Source organism: Pelodiscus sinensis, chromosome 3 (assembly GCF_049634645.1).
Source record: "Pelodiscus sinensis isolate JC-2024 chromosome 3, ASM4963464v1, whole genome shotgun sequence".
Taxonomy (NCBI): Eukaryota; Metazoa; Chordata; order Testudines; family Trionychidae; genus Pelodiscus; species Pelodiscus sinensis.
Window position 1 is genome coordinate 124,297,537 of NC_134713.1, and position 19,290 is coordinate 124,316,826.

The 19,290-nt window shown below is 40.3% G+C and overlaps 1 protein-coding gene and 1 long non-coding RNA gene across 6 annotated transcripts in view; one reads left to right on the forward strand and one right to left on the reverse strand.

The window, feature by feature from the left end:
* The window catches only part of DISC1 (DISC1 scaffold protein), a 275,931-nt gene that overhangs the window by 237,527 nt on the left and 19,114 nt on the right, over positions 1-19,290 (forward strand). For 3 of the 5 annotated variants that reach the window (XM_075924743.1, XM_075924741.1, XM_075924742.1), the window contains one exon: positions 4,210-4,254. The exons of 1 other annotated variant lie outside the window; for it this stretch is intronic. In XM_075924743.1, coding sequence (XP_075780858.1) covers positions 4,210-4,254 — 45 coding nt within the window. Of the gene's footprint in view, positions 1-2,209; positions 4,176-4,209; positions 4,255-19,290 lie in introns of those variants that run through there. One more of the 5 variants, XM_075924744.1, reaches the window with a different exon arrangement.
* Positions 1-19,290, reverse strand: part of LOC142827967 (uncharacterized) — a 191,437-nt gene that overhangs the window by 43,115 nt on the left and 129,032 nt on the right. The window lies entirely within an intron of this gene.

Here is a 19,290-nt window from a genome sequence, read left to right on the forward strand (position 1 = left end):
ACCTTACCTCTCTTCTAGTTTATGGGGTATCAAAAGAGGAGTGATAGCCTTTAAAGAATATTAACTGCTTTCCAAAAGAGAGGAAAAGAGGCATCATTTGCTTTGTTTTGAAGTTAACAATTCTGCAAACACCGATCTCCAAGAGGATAAAATAATGTGCAAACACACACACACTTCTCATACATTGGCTTTACGTAGCCTGGTAATTGATTCACTTTATACCAAAATGTTTTGAGTGAGGGTGTGAAGGCTACTTCATACATTTTCACTTTCAGTCATTTATTGCGTTATCTCTGACAAAACATTATTGTGAACTGGGTGTATTATAAATAAGATTTCATCACATACAATTAACTTTTGTTCATAAGTTTCATTAAAACTTAAAACTATTCACATGCAAAATGAGTTGGAAACAAGAGAAGGGGAACATCCAGTCATTCAATATTCTTCTGGATTTGATCCTTGAAAATAGATACTTTTTTTTTAAATAAGATATATCCTCAGTAGATCAGAGAATCACATTCTCAATAATGATCATTCAGGTTCTGTATGCTTTGAAAGTTCCAGATATCTCTTCTGTGTTATCATAAGTAGGGATGTAAAATCCTGTTAATTAGTTAATTGGCTAAATGTTAATTTTAACCAGTTAACTGATTAAACGGGGACAGATGAGGGGGTGGCTGCTCTATCCCACTGGCTGGGCTGGAGTGGCCCCAATGCTGCAGGCAGGGGCTGTTTCAGACTGGATGCTTCCAACCCTGCATATACTGGAAGTCAGCAGCCTCACACAGGGCAGATGCAGCAGCTGGTGGGGAAGGTGTTAAGGGTGATGCTTATCAGTTACCCAAGCACATCCCTAATCATAAGTTTATTATCTGATAGTAGTCCCTATATAGCCTTAGCTGCAGTTCTTAAGACAGCTGGGGCTTTTTTATAGTTGTATTTATACTGAAGACTCAGTGATCTTCACAAATACTATTCTCTTTTTAACCTGCTTATGTAGAACTCAGAATTAAATATACTGTGTTTAATGTAGAGATTATAAAATTCCATTTAATTAGTAAACTGGTTAAAAAATTAAGCTTATCTGGTTAACTGATTTAATGGGACTGGGTGGGTAGAGGAGCTGTTCCAGCCCATTTAGCCTGGGAGCCAACAGCCCCCCTCACTGCTTCTAGACCCCATTTCCCTATATGACGCTGCTGACTCCCAGCCCATAGCAGGCTGTTCCCGGGTAATGATTAACTGTTATCCGGTAAGCATCACACATTAAAGGTGTGATTCACATCCCCAGTTTAATAGGACAATAAATTCTTCTAAAAATTGCGAAAACACTCCTGTGATGCCACATAGATTCAAAATAACTATATTGAATAAGCTTCCCCTGAAAAACCAACTGCAGAGCTGGGGAAACATCTACAACCCCTCACAGCCCTGCTGGTAGGAGCACCTTTATTTTTTCCAGATCTAAATCACAAGGTATCAGCCAAAACAATCCTGGAACAGTCATAAATACATGAGAATAAATGGCATCCCACTGGAACTACCAATAGCTAATCAGTATAGCAGTCGTCTTTAACTTGTTTGAGAAAAGCCATAAACCACACTAACCAGTCTGAACCAAGCCAAAGTACTCTGCACCAGACAGAGCCAAGATAGAAGAACCATACCCTAAGTTTTCAGAATCTATCAGGAATTAAAACTAACTTGGTGGAATTATGTAACACAACCTGGAGCCATGTTTAGTCTGAAGGAACTAAACTAGAATCATAGATATTGAGCATAATTCTGGGGTGGTCCTCGATTTGTTACTTAAAATTTTTTATAGATCTAAATTGATTCCAAGTAATTTTATTCTGGTTACAAGTGGATGAGGTTAGGGTTTTTTTTCATAGTTTGTTTCTTGGTAAATTCTGAATTATACCAGAATTTTACCCAGTCTTGTATACAATAACACTTCATTTCTCTTAAAGTATTAGCCTTAGTACATTGCATCTCTCCTTGCATGTTCTTGCTTTGGCTTTTGTTTGTTGATATTTTTCTTGTAAGCAACATCAGAGACACTGCTGGTAACTAATATCTGTGTAGATTACAGTGTGCTAAAACTTCCCTATCTCCTGGTACCTCTACAGTCATGTAAAACCATTAACTTCAGGTTTCATTTCCTGACTTGTCCTTTTTTTTCTTCTTCTTCTGGCATTCTCTGCAGTGTTCCCCCTTTAATCTTATGAAGGAAGGAAACACCTACTAGATTTCAAGAAAATTCAGGTGATTAAAGTTCCAAGGTAAAAAACAAAATGCAGTAGTAGTACCTATGGTAAACCAACAAGTAGCTACCGCATCCGACATTTGTAGCATGTGAATAATTCCTTCTCAGTGCTTGAAACTGTGTTCAGAGTAGAGATCAGGTTGCCAGTTTCACCACCAGGTGTGCTATTAATTTTGAACAGGTCACTTTTCCTCTCTACTTCAGTTTTCCCCTCTGGAAAGAAGGTTTGTAAAGTGCTTTCAGATTCCAGTTGAAAAGGTGCTATATAATTACACAGCATTTTGTTTGATTAGCTATGTTTGAAATAGTAATAATCTGTGATATTGAAATGGACTGTAACTAAAAAGAAATGACAACAGTATACTTTAAAATGACAAATACATTAAAAATTAAGTCAGAACTGTATGTGGTATAGCTTTTCTCAGAATTTGGTGACAGCAGTCAGTAATATGGCCTTCGTCAGTAAGATGCACCACATTACCACAGATTAAAGTGCCCTCTGATCCAGGAAGTAAATGTGCTAGATGTAAAGGGCAACGCTTGTAGAAATCTAAACAAAATGTACTTTAATATTAGTTTAATTAAATATTGTATTTGTAGAGATTCAAAAATCATTTGGGGACTTCAAATTTATCTGTCTTAAATGTCAACATTGAGCATCAGTGAAGGTCAGTGTTTGAGTATGTTTTCTATATCCTTAATCCAACCTTCAAAGGGACTCTGTAACAACAAGCTTGTATACAGTGGTTAGATCGCCATTGTACAGCCAACAGACTACAATACCTTTGTCCATTCTGAGCATAAGGAAATACTAAGGAGTGTCAGATACAACTGTGTGGTATCTCTGGATAAACACTAGCTTTTTAATAAAAGCATCTGTATATCATAAAATTTAATCTTTCCAAGAACATGAAACATAGCCCCTCCCCCCAAGTAAATAAAAAAAACTGCACTAACCAACAAACAATCAAGAGAGAGTTAATGTTGAGTTTTCAAGCAACCTTCCCTTCTTTTTAGAGGTAGAGTTCTGAAAATGTTCATCAAGAACACTGGTTTATAATTTGTTTCCTATATGCAGGCCTCTGATTCTGTGTGCTGTTTTGTCAAAATACTAACCATAGCTCCAGTCATGCAAAGGCTACAAATAATGTACACTTTCATTACTTTCCCTAACTGCCCTTCAGCCTAGTCATTTAAATGTTTTCTAATTTCTTGTATCATAGTAGAAGAGTGTCTTGAGAAAGGTATTAAAGAAGATTGTATGTAACCTTATGGATCAGTTCAGAGAAGTCTTCCATGCCTATAAAAGTATCTGTATGGATTGACTATAGTGCCTGTGTGGGACATCAGTGGGGCTTTCAACTGGCACAAGGGTATACTGATGCAGTGTCATGTACAGGAGTGGGACATATAGTCTTAATTTATGAATTAGGATTTATCAGCTGTCCTTTGAGCAGTGCATTGAACAAATACAAATAATAGTCTACATTTTACCGCTCTCATTCTTTCAGCTAGTTACAGAATGTCCAGAATGTCTAAAAGAATGTAGAAATAGTTTTGCTTTCCACGTCCTTTTTGAACTTATACCATTTTTATAAACTTGAGAAGATTCCACCTCAATGCCAGATCTCATCTCCTAGTTTTCAAGATGATATTCTTTTGTGTATAGATATCGGAGGGGGTATGGAGTAGGCCATAAATGAGATTTATTTGTAACAGAAACAGTAGCCTTAAATGTGGCCTGGCTGCCAATGCATAAGCTCCATGGAAATTAGCTTTCTGGTTTCCTTTGATTTCTATACTCTTTCTTTCTATTTATGCCACAAAACAGTGTAACAGTTTAACTTGTGTAATCTGTTACTGTGCAATACTGCTGCTATACAATTACATTAAAATCCTAATGTTTATACATAGTTTATCTTATTACATATCCCTAACAGGTTGTCGAGGATATTTCATTTGGTGAAGATGATCATTTGTATGAGGTAAGTGCTTTCTAGATAATATAAGAGGATTGGGGGAAATTTTGCTAACATCCTGGGATTCCTTTAAAAAGGATACATCTTTAGATGTTACCTTTGGGCATAAATTGCAGAATAGAGAGCAAATAATTAGGAAAGTAAGGCCAAGACCAAAATTAAGTGACCAATCTTTCTGCCATTGAAGATAATGGGAAAACGCAAACTGACTTCAATAGAAGCATGACCTAAGGCAGTGGTTTTAACACAGATGTGTTAATGCATCAGAGACACAGACAGCTAGTGGTAATTAGTTTACTCTAGTGTAGACAATGATATTTTAACATGGAGCAAAATCATAATAATTGTTTCCTCACCTTCCTGTACCATACTTTTTTCCTATTTGAATCCCTTTGAACAAATTGTTTTTCCTTTTATAAGTGTATAAATGTTAGGAATATAGATATTCAATATAAATGTTATCTGGATAAAAATCCTGTATGTTTCTCATCTTTTTTGGTATCTTGTTTTGCAGCCATTTTGTAAATAAAGATGTCAGATCCTATAGTTTGTATCTCTGAGCAAAGTATATAACAAAGTAGTTCAAGATGCTTTTCGAGTCAAAAGTAAATGGGGAGACAGCCTATTTTTTTTGCTATAAACTGAGTGGTCAGATAATAAATCCATAGTTACACATATACTGCCCTTAGGAGTAGAATATATATACCACGGCCCAAATCCACACTAGGATACCTTGGGCTGAATCTTGCATATTGAAAAAGTTGAATTGATATGCACCAGTTTCAGTAAGCAGACAATTACACAGGAAGTAAACCTTATTTCATGTTCTGTAGTAGTATATATGAGTATACGTGCCCTGTGCTGCCCAGCCATGCAAATTCAAAAAAGAACTGCGACAGGGGTGCAATATGGAGTAGCAATCTGGACAAGTCACTACTCTGCATTACTGCCAGTGAATCTAAAGGCTAAATAGAAGCTAGAAAAATCCCATCAAAGTATTCTACATCAATACACCAACTCAAATTACTGTCTGTGTGGACAGGCAGAGTGAGAGAAGATCATGGCCAAATGAGATTACACATGCCAGAGAAAATCCATCTGTGCATAATGGATACACAGAAGAAGCTTTTGGGGGGTGAATGTCATCTAAGCAAAAAAAAAAGAGCTCAAGAAGATAGAAACTGCCTCTCATGCCATGGGCCTCAGCTGTGAATCAGGACAAAGCAATGCATATGCCTCTGAACAATGCTGACACACAAAAGGAGTACATAATCCCACAGGCACCAAGACACAGAAAACACCTGTTGTCAGGAAAGAATGACAACAATGGTACATGGACAGTGTCCAGTCATCAGCCACAGGCAGCTGCCAAGATAGCACAGTATTTACAAGACAGTACAGGGAGCATATGGCCTGAGACATAGAATGTAAAAACCTCCAGCAGACTTGTACACAGCAGTGATACAGAAAGCTGTAGGACAGTTGCAGGATCATGGTGACTAGACAGAGATACAAAAGGGAATTATTTATACTGTGAGTCACCTGCAAATGATACCCCAGCTAGGCTGACTCCTTACCCAGATGAATGTGCACACCAGAAAGCAGTTCCTGGCCCAATGTAGATCATCCCTTGCAAGCCAGTAGATGACATTACCCACAGGAACATGTCAGAACAGAAACTGGAATTATCCCATGTATATTAAAGGAAGCCTTGATAGTAATAGTACATGTGCATATTCAAATGTCTACCCAGTCCAGAGATACTGTCATTCAGACAGGAGAGAGAATACAGATAACAGATTGAAACATGTTCTCTCACAGCTCATGGCAAGATGTTTGAATGCTGGAAGACAATGGAAAGACCTACTCCTGCTTGGATGCTCTTTCAGGAGCATTCTAACAGGGAAAGTGAGGGGACAACAATCAGGGTTGCAGCATGATTTTGGCATTAACATACCCATATGCCACAATGTCCAGTGTTGGTACCACTGCAGAGAAGGTGGGGTGAGAGATAAGCTAGAGCAGTGGTTCCTAACCTTTTTTATATACCAGGGACCTGCAAACTCATTCACTAACTTTTGGTGGACTGGTGATATTTTATTTGCATACTTATTATGCAAATAAGATAAGGAACTATGCAAATAAGATGTTACCGGTCCACCAAAAGCCCCGGCCCCCAGAGCCCGCAAGTGCCAGACCTAATCTCTAGAGCCCCCCACTGCCAGCCACTGACCTCAGTCCTCGGCACCCAACCCCCCAGTGCCAGCCTCCCACCCTAAAACCCTGCCAGTGCCCCATCCCAAAGGCCTCAGTGCCAGCCCCCAATCCTTAAAGCCCCCCACCAGCCTGTTTTCAGAGCCACAATGCACCCAACCCCCCAGAATTCTCCCCAGTGCCAGCCCCCAATATTAGCCACATCCTCAGAGCCCCCACTGCCAGGCCTGCCTGTATAGCCTCCCCCCCCCCCTACTAGCCCCATCCCCAGAGCCACTTCCAGTGCCAGGTCCCCACCCCGGATGCCCCAGTGTCACCCCCCTCCCATTCCTAGTGCCTACCTTGCCCCCCTCACCTAACCCTGCGCTGCCTCCCAGCTGCCAGCTGAGCACTGCTGCCTGGGTCGTGGCTGCTCTAAGGTTGCCATGCTGGGCTCCACGTAGCTGCAGCGAAGCACTCTTCCATATCTGGGAAGAGATCCTGCCTCTGCCTGGCACTTGTTGGCAGAGAGGCGGGGACAGACACACCTCGCCCAACAGCCATGGCGGGAGGGGAGGCATTGGGCGGCGTATACTAACCCTGGCTCCCAGAGTCACTGCAGCCCGGCAGCTGGGAACTGCGAAGTTAGAGCTAAGGGAATGTAGGAAAAGTGAGATGTAGTAGTTAGCAGTCTCATAATTGCAAAGAACCTGAGATAAGAGTCGCAGCACATAAGCAGGAATTCTGATGCATGTTGTGGTGTTGAAGCTGCTCCATAATACTGTATATACATTGCAGCAGCTTCATTTTTGGCAAAAGGTTGATGGGCTGTCTTGAATTAAAGGCTGTATGATAACTCAAGCAAACTCTAAAACATAACTTGGAACACAGCAAGCTATGGTTCACATAGCCCCTCTTCTCTCACCAATATGCCAATCCCTGTCACTCATAGCCGTGTTCAGAGAGCTTTGACAGAGTGAAATGGCTGGAGGGTGAGATGCACAAGCACTGATCATTTCATATCCATGGTCACTGAAGACTTTTTGCCTCTGTCTTCACAGACGAGGTCAGCTCCCAGACTAGTGTGTTGCCTAGTGCAGTAACGGGAAGGAGGTGGGCAGCCCTTGGTGGAGAAAGAACAGGTTAAAAACTATTTAGAAAAGTTGGACATGCACAAAGCAGATTTAATGCATCTGAGGGTGCTGAGGGAATTGGCTGAAAGAGTTGGCCATTATCTTTGAAAACTCATGAAGATCAGGGGAGGTCCCAGATGACTGGAAAAAGTCAAATGTAGTGCCCATCTTTTAAAAAGGGAAGAAGGATAATCCAGAGAGCTACAGACCAGTCAGCTTCACTTCATTCCCCAGAAAAATCATGGAGGGGATCCTCAAGTAATCCATTTTGAAGCACTTGGAAGAGAGGAAAGTGATCAGGAATAGTCAACATGGATTCACCAAGGGCAAGTCATGCTTGACCTACCTGACTGCCTTCTCTGACAAGGTAACTGGCTCTGAGGACATGGGGAAGTTGATGGATGGTATATAGCTTGACTTTAGAAAAGCTTTTGATATGATCTTCCACAGTATTCTTGCCAGCAAGTTAAGGAAGTATGGATTGGGCTCAACAGGTGGTGATCAACAGCTCGCTGGCTGGCTGGCAGTCAGTTTCAAGCGGAGTTCCCCAAGGGTCAGTTGTAGGGCCAGTTTTGTTCAACATCTTTATTAATGACCTGGACGAGGGAATGGATTGCACCCTCAGCAAATTTGCAGATGACGCTAAGTTAGAGGGAGAGGTAGATACGTTGGAGGGTAGGATAGGGTCCAGAGTGACCTAGACAAATTGGAGGATTAGGCCAAAAGAAATCTGATGAGGTTCAAGTGCAGAGTCCTGCACTTGAGGTGGAAGAATCCCAAGTACTGGTACAAGCTGGGGACTGACTGGCTAAGCAGCAGTTCTGCAGAAAAGGACCTGGGGATTACAGTGGATGAGAAGCTGCATATGAGTCAACAGTGTGCCCTTGTAGCCAAGAAGACTAACAGCATAATAGGTTGCCATAGGAGGAGCATTGCCAGCAGATCTAGAGAAGTTATTATTCCCCTTTATTCAGCTCAAGTGAGGCCACATCTGGAGTACTGTGTCCAATTCTGGGCCCTCTATTACAGAAAGGGTGTGGGCACATTGGAGAGTGTCTAGTGGAGAGCAACGAAAATGATTAGGAGGCTGACCTATGAGTAGAGGCTGAGGGATTTGGGCTTGTTTAGTCTGCAGAAGAGAAGAGCGAGGAGGAATTTGATAGAGGCCTTCAACTTCCTGAAGGGAGGTTCCAAAGAGGATGGAGAGAGGTTGTTCTCAAATAGTGACAGATGGCAGAACAAGGAGCAATGGTTGAGGTCTAGGTTGGTTGTTAGGAAAAACTACTTTATGAGGAAGGAGGTGAAGTACTGGAATGGGTTACGTAGGGAGGTGGTAGAATCTCCATCCTTATAGGTTTTTAAGTCCCAGCTTGACAGAGCCCCGGCTGGGATGATTTAGTTAAGGTTGGCCCTGCTTTGGGCAAGGGGTTGGACTCAATGACCTCCTGAGGTATCTTCCAGCCCTACGATTCTAAGATATACTCAAGTGCTGACCTAGACAGACAAGTACAGTCCCACTATTCATCTTGATGTTGGCCTGCATCCAAACCCTAAGTCACAAAAGCCACACAGCCGGTCAACCAGAGCTTCCCATGATGTGATATTGCTGGAATAGAACTGCCAAACTGTAGTCAGTATTGGGTCACTGCTGATGTGGTGGCCATAGCTAGGTGGTCATTTGTTACCAGTTTAGTAGGGTAATAACTTTACAAACCATAGTCTCTGCAGCCCGTTAAAACCCCTGATGCTTCTTTGCAGTATCTTTTTAATAGTACAGTAGATTGTAGTCACATCACTCACAGACCACAAACATGGTTAGTACAACTCTAGGATTTTTCTTGAGTGGATGCATGTGGCTAGATAACGCACTGTCTGAGTATGTTCGGAGATTATGCCTACATGTGGTTTAGGCATGTATTCAAGTGTCTGTGTGTACACATTCTTTGACATGCAGGGACCTGATTCTTCAGCGGTGCTGAATACCAACAGCTCTGATTAATTTCATTTGGAGTAGCTGGAAATTAGCACTTCTGAAAATGAAGCCTGAAAAATCTAAAAATACACTGTAATGTGAAATGTCTGTCAAAGGGAAATCCCCAATCTCCATTTTCAATTACTTCCATTTTTAATGGGTATAAAAGAAATATCCATTCTAATTCAGCCTGGATGAAAAATGTCTCACTGGACATGCTGTAACAATACTTTTAGAAGCTTCAGGGGTAGCCAAGTTAGTCTGTACAGAATAAACTTAAAAAAATAACAGATAGTCTGGTAGCACTTTAAAGACTAACAAAACACGTAGATGGTATCATGAGCTTTTGTGGGCACAGGCCACTTCTTCAGATGACCAAAGTGTGGGTTTTTTGTGGTGATAATTTTTATCAGGGGCACAATTTTAATACTTGGAAGACTAAACAGCTTGCTTACTGTTACTGTATATATGTCTATATTTGAAGGGCCATAGTTTTGGGGATGTATCTGGGGATCTCACTTCTGAGAGGGAGTAAAGAGGAGATTTGTGGTGAAACTTGTGAACAAAAAGTGTGAGAACTACACAAATTCCTATATAGAAACTGCTTAACTAGAATTCAGAGTGGAGAAGTCTAGTAGCTGGTTCCCTCCAAAGTTTCCCTCAGGGTAGCTGGTGCTCGTATATCTCCCCAGTTTTATCTGGTAAAGCAAATGATTAGAGGTTTTGGGGCTGAAACAATCTCAACCTATTCTCAAACTTTAAATGGGTAAGAAGCCCGGCTCGCTGGTGTGGAGCTGGGCGCGGAATGCAAGACCCTAGTGGGCCACTTTTGGTAAGCAGAACTGGCGCTATGGGATGAACCGAAATGCCAGGTTAAGTCTCCCAATTCTGCACTGGAGAAGTTGTCCAAATTTGTATTTATAACTAAGTAGTACTGTATAATGTCTGCCAGTTAGAAGCAGGGATTAAAATGGCATTTAAGAAAATATAATGAACCACAGAAAGTAAAATAAGAAACATTCCAATCTTCCCCTATTAAACCCTAGTGTGCTAATACTCTCATGCAGGTGCAGCAACAGCTGTTCTATGCCCACAGCTAAAAAGAGGAGGGGAGGCGAATACGTCCACATTGCATGAGAAAGCTGAGGAAATCTTCCACCATTGCCACAAATGATCTGTCTATCTATCTAGTGTCTTTCATGTGCATTTTATAACTATTTCTGTCTGCTTTAGGAGCAACAAAGATGAAATCCATCAAAAACTATCCCTTCTACACACAAAAAACTCCCACACAATAATATTGCATATCCTCTCATACTGCATCAATGTCTCCTGGAAGTAACATTCAGACTGCTGAAAGTGATGTCAGTGCATACAATAATTAGTCAAATCCTGAGGTGCTCTCAGAGCGATGTTTGCTTGCAGTGTTCTTAAAACCAGCAAACAGGAGAGTTTGTGTTAGTATATTGAGCTTGAGGCAGAGCCCATTTACTTCTCCGAGCTATTGTTGTGCAGTATACACAGAGCAGATCGTCTCCCAGGAAGAGGTTGGAACAGTTTCTATGTCACCGGCAGTGTTTTTGCCTGGCTATATATTCAGGTGCCTATTCCTGGTGCTGATAGGTATGAAATATGCTGAAAGGCGCTATTCCCTCTGGGTGGTTATTTTTAAGTTTAAAAAAGAGCTGTTCTCCTTTTTTTAGAAGTAGAAGATTGTGAATTTGTTTTCGAAAATGTAGAACATTCACTTTTATTGTCAATAGGGGTGACTTTCTCAGCCCATGTAAGACAATTCTCAGCACTCTGTCTTTAGTGTTAAACAGCTTAAATGATCTCTCTAAGCATGACCTCTCCTCCTCATCCCTGGAAAAAAAAATCAGTACATTGCTTCATTTCCTGTGAGGATTTTGCTGTATATTTTTACATGACCTGCTAATGAGGCATCTAATGTCATTGCTTGACTAAATTTGGAGGGAATTGCTTATTTAAACAGAAGAAGCAGCTCTCTTCCACATATAGATAATGTAATATTATTATTCAGGTATATTAAGACAGAGTTAAGCCTGAGTACATTTCCGTAGTTTAGGGTAAACTATTTTACAGGGGTGTTATAATTACCCACTATCAACAATATGCAACAGTCATGCGAGTAAGACAATTTAGAATTAGTGGACCCAGATTAAACTAATTTTTTAAAACTATTTAATTTTTTTCAATCTTCCTCTGATGTCATAGGTCTAGACTGGGTGCTAAATTTTTTACAGGACTCAGTATTAAATAACTGTAATTCTGGATCTAGTTAACTGATTATTTTAAAAAATTCAGCCGTTTTTCTGTACTCAAAGTGCTGTAATTTGGGGAAGGAGGGGTTGCATTAGTCTTATGTAACAGAGTCCCTTCTTTCAATGAAAAACTTGACATAACAGTAGTATTACTTTTAATGCATCCAAAATAACTCTGCGCTATAAATCTATTGATGGAGAAGAAATTGAGTCTTTGGCTAAAATTACAATAGATTTCACTTAGGAGCTTAAATGTTAATGTAGTAGTGGCAAAAGAACATTCTTGTAGTACAATGTTTATTCACAAGGTGAGCATTCAGAATGAGGAGAAATAAACTCAGAAGGTATTTTTGGAAAGTTTATACTTTTCTTTGAGTGTCATTGTTCCTTTTTTTAAAAAGGAAGCAGCATAGTGGGTAATGATACAGGATCAAAGGGGAGACAATTGTAGGCTATGTTGCTTATTGGAATGATGGGGATTTAATTATTCTTGAGGCCTCCAGGTTCTCTGCATCACAAAACCTGTGTGATTTGTCATTGCTGATCCCAGTTTGTAGTTTTGTGCCTACATTTCCAATCAGTCATCTCAACCTCAAGCCCCTAATTAAGTTTCAGTAAGAGACTAGATTTAAGGCCCTTTTTAAAATATTTTCTCAATGTTTTATTTAAAAAAATGCATTGGATGAGGAGCATGTTTAAGCTAATTATATGCAAGTCTGAGGTACAGAGCACCAGGCTACACCGTTCAATATACAAATCAACATGTCATTTTGAATGCTCTTTTTACTTTACAAAAAAGAAAGAGAGGGGGGAAAGAGCCTAAATCAACACAGCTTTCCCAATTATTTATATTTTGGGGATTTGCTTGCTGCTGTTTTAACACACTGAACAGGTTAGTAGACCAATGTTGTATTAATTGTTTATAGGCTAACTCCTGCACCTGGTGCTTTACTAGTGAGACACCAGCTGGAGCTGTTCAGCCTGCTTTGACTCTGTGCCTACCCAACACTGAGAGAATCAAACATAAAGCTCCCTCCCTCTTAGAACTGACCCATTGAGAGATTCTGCAGCTAAGCAGCCTGTCCTGTCCCTGGAGGTAGATCAACCGTCATTTCCATATGGTTACTGGAGGATAGGGCCAGAGTGGCAGGCTAGAGCAGCCTGGAAAAAATACTTTGAACAGATGAATCAGTGGATTTGTATAAATGTTGTAATTGTTAATATTATGAATTATAACAGGAAGAGGGTCTCCGCAAACAGAAGAAAAAACTCAGTCTACAAAAAATAGTTGATCTTGAAATATTTCATGATATTTTTTCCTCATATCCTTCTCTTCTCCTAACCCAGTGTTTCTCAACCTTTTTTATAAAGTACCCCCTTTAAAAAAAATAAGTACCCCCCACTACCTACAGTTTTCAGATGCACACAATTTTTTTTCTACCATTGCAACACATTTGTTTAAACAACTTATTGTAGCTGGGCAGGCACTGAAGTGTTTGGGTGTAAAAAGTACACAAATAATAAAGAGCTGTAAAACTTAAAACAAAAATTCGTTTTCTCCAAATTTCATTTGCCTTGATGTACCCCCCAGACCTCTCTTGAGTACCCCTAAGGGTACTTGTACCACTGGTTGAGAAACACTGTCCTAACCTACCCTACAAGAGCAGCTATCAACAGAGTTATGGATTAGCTAGAAACAAGGTTAAAATTCAGTCAGTCAAAAATTATTTATAAATACAGGTCCACACTCTTACCCTTATTTTGGTCCATTCCTCATTTGAACAGCTGAATTACAATTCTTATTTCCCTTGTTTATTTTTTGTATTATAGTAGCACTGAAAGCCTTAAACAAAATCCACGTTGTGCTAGGCACACATAGCAAGACATAGTCCCTATTTCAACAACTTTACAATTTAAAGACACACTTAGAAGCGTTATACCTAGACACAGATAGGGTCTATGGCATGCCCAAGGCCACACTGTAGCAGAACAAGGAAAAGAACCCAGATCTCCTCAGGTCCAGACCAGTGCTTTAATCACAAGCTCATCATTCCCCTAAGTACAGTACATGCTGTATGTTCTGATCTCACTTCAAATGTAAATCTGTGTAATTAACTCAGCTGATGTGTGAATTTGGCACTAAGTAAATGGGTGCTTTTGTCACATGAACTTGAGAACAGTATAACAAAGATGTATCAAAATGTTGTTTTTGTGGATGTGCCAAAAGCAATACAGTCATAGGCTTATTTTTGTTTGGAATCATAGAAAAAACTAAAGTTCCTTGTCAAACAGATTTGACATCTTCATAATTCCTTTCTGAATGTTCTCTCTTTCTCTCTTGAAAATTGTATTGAACTCTTTGCAATACTACAAAGCAATAATGCATCAGAAGAAAATTACTATTATAAGACATGCTAACAAAAATAAGTGATGTGCTAAAGTGAAGATAAATATACATGTAGTTTGTGTTTCTTAGCAGTGATGCAAATGGGCAAGTCAAGCTGGTTAGAATGAAAATACATAGCAGTTTATGACTTTAATTTGACTGACACTGATGTATGTTAGAGTAAACCTGTTGAACTCATTGAAGTTTACCTAGGGGTTTAACAGGTATAAGTGATTTGACAACGAAGCCCACTACTATTTATGTATTTGAAGTTATTCAGTCCATTGATACCAATATAGTGGTCAGTGTGAACTGCTGGTAGTTAGAAGCATAGCTCTGCTGCTTTTTGTAGCGTTACCCCATGTAAGTAATTTGGAAAATTGCCTCTTAGTGTTGACATTTGTAAAGTGTAGATAATACTTTCTTACCTTATCAGGAGATAATTGACCACTAGAACTTTGAAAAGTCAGTTCAGATTGTTGACTTGGCAAAGACTGATTCTGTTCTCTTTTTGGCATGAGCCACTTTTTCCATGTTGCACCTAAAAGAAAACCTGACTTCTCCCTCCAATCCCAGAATGACTCAGTGAAGTGGGCTTAGTTAGTGGGTTTCTTACCATGATATATGGGGCAGAGCTGAAAATAGTGTTCCTTCCTCAAATGCTAATGTGTGAAGTGGGACTCCCCCCCCCCCCCCCCCCCGCTATACCTCTTTTCTGGCTGGTAGTTCATGATAGTGAAATTAGAATCCTGCTTTCCTAGATGCTTAGTGAACAGGGTTCTGTATGTTTCACAGTTTTCATAAGAACAGATAAAAGAGTCACACGAAGTTGGAAGGGCCAGTGCTACTCTTCCTCTTAGAAAATATTAAAGGTATGTCTGTACTGCAGGGGAAGGTGTGATTGTAGCATGGGGAGGCATATCCATACTCACTTTAATCTAGCCAGCACAGGTAACAATAGCAGTACAGATGTGGTGTGAGCTTCAGCCGGATTAGAAACCAGAGTACAAGCTCTCCACAGATCCAGAGTATGTACTTTGGTTGCTAGTCAATGTAAAGCCTATGCCAACATGCCTACACTATTGTTACCTGTACTAACCAGCTTAAGACTGCATCTACAGTATGCACCACTGGCAGTTGATATGTAGTTCATGTCTAGCTGCCTGCCATAGTGAAATGCAAGCTATGTCCATGCTGCGGTGTGTAGTTGCACACCAGTGAATGGCTGTAGCAAAGAGGAGTCAATCAGGAAAGTCTGCAGCAGCTTTTGCTGCCATAGTTTCTCTCCGCTGCAGGGAAAGGATCCAGGAACAGGGAGTGGCCAGATCCTGACCCTGGTGGGGGAATCACTTCTGACAGAGAAGAAAGACTGCAGCTGCAGATAGCAGGACACCACAGTGCTAATAAGAATAGCAGTGTCAATAGGGAAGCACAGCTTAGAAAGGTAAAGGACCATATAGAGTATGTACTTGGGTATGTATCCGTGCCCTTCTGTATGTCTTTACTTGCCTAAGCATTTACTCATTGGCTACACTGCTATTATACCTTTCTGGAGGGGCTATGTCTATATGATGCAAAAAGAAGCACACAGTGTAGGTTTACCCTAAGGCTGAGGTGGCTATACCTACCAGTGCCACAATCACACCTTCACTTGTGATGTGGACAAATCTGCAGAGACCAGTCTCCCTTTCCCCAATAGCACCGTTGAATCCCCACTCTGGATACACTGTATTAGTAGGGACTGCTGGTTTTTAAAAAGAAAAAGAAGCTTAAATGTTAGCCATTTCTTTGCCTAGCAGATCATCCTGAGACAGATTTTGTAGAGCATCTCTGTAACAGCACATGGGTACATCATTTATCTGAAAACTAACTGCCATCAAGTTCATGGAAGTCACATTAAAAGGGTGCTCGGAGCTCTGATTCCTCAGCCAGTCAAAAGAGTAAATAAAGAAAAGCTCTGACGTCCTGACTACCCCAAGGGATTGAAGTCTCAAGCTAAACCTCAAGTTTAAATCAGAAGCATTGGAAATTCCCTGGACAGCACCAATAACCAGGCAATGTCTGCAGGTTATCCAAGTCTATCAAGTTGTGCAAACTTGGTGTGGCCGTGAAAATCAAGAGAGGAAGAGCTAAAAGTTCCAGTCTAACTGATACAGAAGAGAGAGAAAATTTCTTCTTGTATACAGTGAACAAACAGAGAGGGAAAGATTCTGTTTCAGGTTACTTCAGTGTCCTGGACTGTTGGTTTTATTTGCGATTACATTGAAATTAAGCCGGAAAGACACATTAGACTCTGGAGTGACACGGGACATTGGAGTGGAAAGAGAGGAATAAACTGGGAATTTTCTAATGCAGCAAACCCCAAACTTTTCAAAGTTGGGGGATCTTGCTTCAGAAATAGGAAATCAATCATGCCCCCTCCAACCCTGACAGGTGTAAAGGTTGCAGACATACAGAGTAGATTCTGTAGATTCTTATACCATGATGCTTTCTCTTCTTTCTTACGTGCATTGCTGAGCAGTGGGATAGTTTAAAATGTTGACATTTAAAGAATTGTCATTGGTGTTCATTCACTGGAATTTATGGTAATCTCACCTCTACACTACAGTTTGAGGCTCTTTGAGGACTCAGGCTGACATTGCTACACTTGGGTCATGTTTTTGGGACCATGGACAGCAGTTGAGAGGTCTGTCCACAACCTCTTTCCCCAAGAGGGGCACATCCTTCTCATAGGTAAAAGCTGCTCTAAGAAGAGTTTGGAGTACCCACAAAAGCTAAAAGATAAGCAATACCAGATATGCCAAAAGAAAGACCTTTTCTCCTTAACTGCTGAATCAGAAAACAAAAGGAAAAGCAAGGTCTGGTTAGGAGTCCACAGATCAGAGCTGTGAAGAGGTGGGTGTTGTGGATGATCTCCTTTTGCATGTGATTTTCAGGGATGATCTTGAGGAGCCAAACTGAGATGACCTGTGTTATTAACAGACTAAAGCCTGTTTCAGGTAGATCAACATAGAATTGGCCTTCATTGACCAGTGTATTTTTTCACTGCAGAATTAAAACCCAGGCTTTCACTTGGGTGTTGTCCTCAACCTCCTACCCATACACACACTTCCCTCTGGGCTACCTGGATTGTCTGAGGCTATACCTTAAAATCACTTACCCCAGTACCAAGAACCATAAGATATGCCCCTGGCTGTCTTAGCTACACCCAGGGATGAGTGCATATTACTGAGGGAACAGTAACTCGGGTAAGGCTTTGTGGTGTGGTCACTCACTGCTGAGCTAGACCAATTCAATGTCAATCACATGAGATAAAGCTGCAGTGAAGAGGTCTAAATGTTCCTCAGTATTTTGTACACCATGAAGCAGAGATAAATACAATATTAGAGGAGGAGGAGGAGGAGTTAGGCTGAAAGGATTTTGAAAGCCAATCCTGTCTTTCAGCAATAGTGATTAGGGATTAAAACCTGTCCATGCAATATTACTCTAGGTAAGGACTCTGACTTCACACTTAATAGGAACATCCCATTGTAACACATACCCTTAGTATATCACTTTGCTTAAATGTACTCAGAAGGATACTTTTTCAAAGGCAACCACTTAATCTATACAGTGTTTTTAACTTGCCTCCAATGATGATTTTTTTTCAAACCAGTTTTGTAAATCTCAATTTTTGGTAGTGAGAATCTGGTCTATAATTTAATATACTAATAAACCTTAATTAAAGCAATGCATTATAGTCTTATCCAGCCAAAGTACTCAATATATTGATAATAAGGAACTAGAGTCTCCTTTTTGTTTACAAGTCACTTTGGGTCAGCACTTCATGTTCTGTGGTAATTTATTTTACTTGAGTACACAGTCCCCAGTGATAGCTTGATTTGGAAAACTTCATTCATATGTTTTATCCATCAAAACTAGCCTACACTTGAGTTTTCAAATCCTAGTTAAAAGCTTTTCTTGCTAAATCAAGTGCTTGTATTTTATAGTACCAAGCAAACTGTCACCGCACAAAAACCCTGTCTCTCCTCCCCTCCCCCCCATACACACTTGAAATGATGGCTAGATGGAGATCTAATTGTCTTTTGACTAGTGAACTTTAGAAAAAATGGCATTCAAAGATGGAACTTTCACTAGGTAATCAATTTTAGATACACTTTCAGAGCAGAGAGTATAAATAATTTACTGGCTCTTCTCTTTCGAGCAGGAGAGATACCAAAGTTTTGCTTAGAATACTGCAATCTTTTCTTGTATGCCTTTCACAAAACAATTCTCTAATAGCCTTCCAGTTGTGTAAATTACTCAGGTTATCCCTCTCCCTAAAAAATGTTCAAGAGCTTACTGGTGTACTGAATAACAATTTACCAGCTCAATGAATGACTCATTTTCTTTAGCCAATTCTGAAATAAGGACATTTACAGTCAATATACAGAGATGCCACCTTCTCCCCACCTGCCTCTGAATTTAAAAACAATTGACCAAATTCATCACTGGTGTAAATTCACTAGAGTTCAGTATGGACAAGTATGCGTACACTCAAGATCCACAGAAACAATATAGCTGGGACTCAAAATACTTCACATTGGACGGCACACTCCACCAAAGAATAGCACACATGCTTCATGAGAGAAGTTCTGTCCCACGTTGGTGACCTAGGCAGTGAAGCTATTTGGTCACCTTAGTTTTTCTCAGTTGCCCCCTTACACTCACCCACCCAGCTATAGCTCTTCCCCCTACTCCTGCATTTTTCTGCAGAAGAGAAATTTCTGGTTTTACTTGTGATTAGTGAATGCTTGGGTTCCTGACTAGGCCCCAGAATCTTTTGCAATTATTTATGCCCTGATTTAAAGAAGCACCCCAGCAGCAGGCATTGTACATTCTGAGGCTCATTTAAGACCTAAGACACTAACTGTATGTGTAAAATTAACATCACCTGTTTGGATAAATTTCTTAGGGGTTACACCAAGAGAAGAATAACCATGGTTGTCTCAATCTTGTGGTCATGGAAACTCAGATATGGTATTTTATAACCCATGTACATATAATTAACTTTCCCCTGAGTCTGGCCATGTCAAC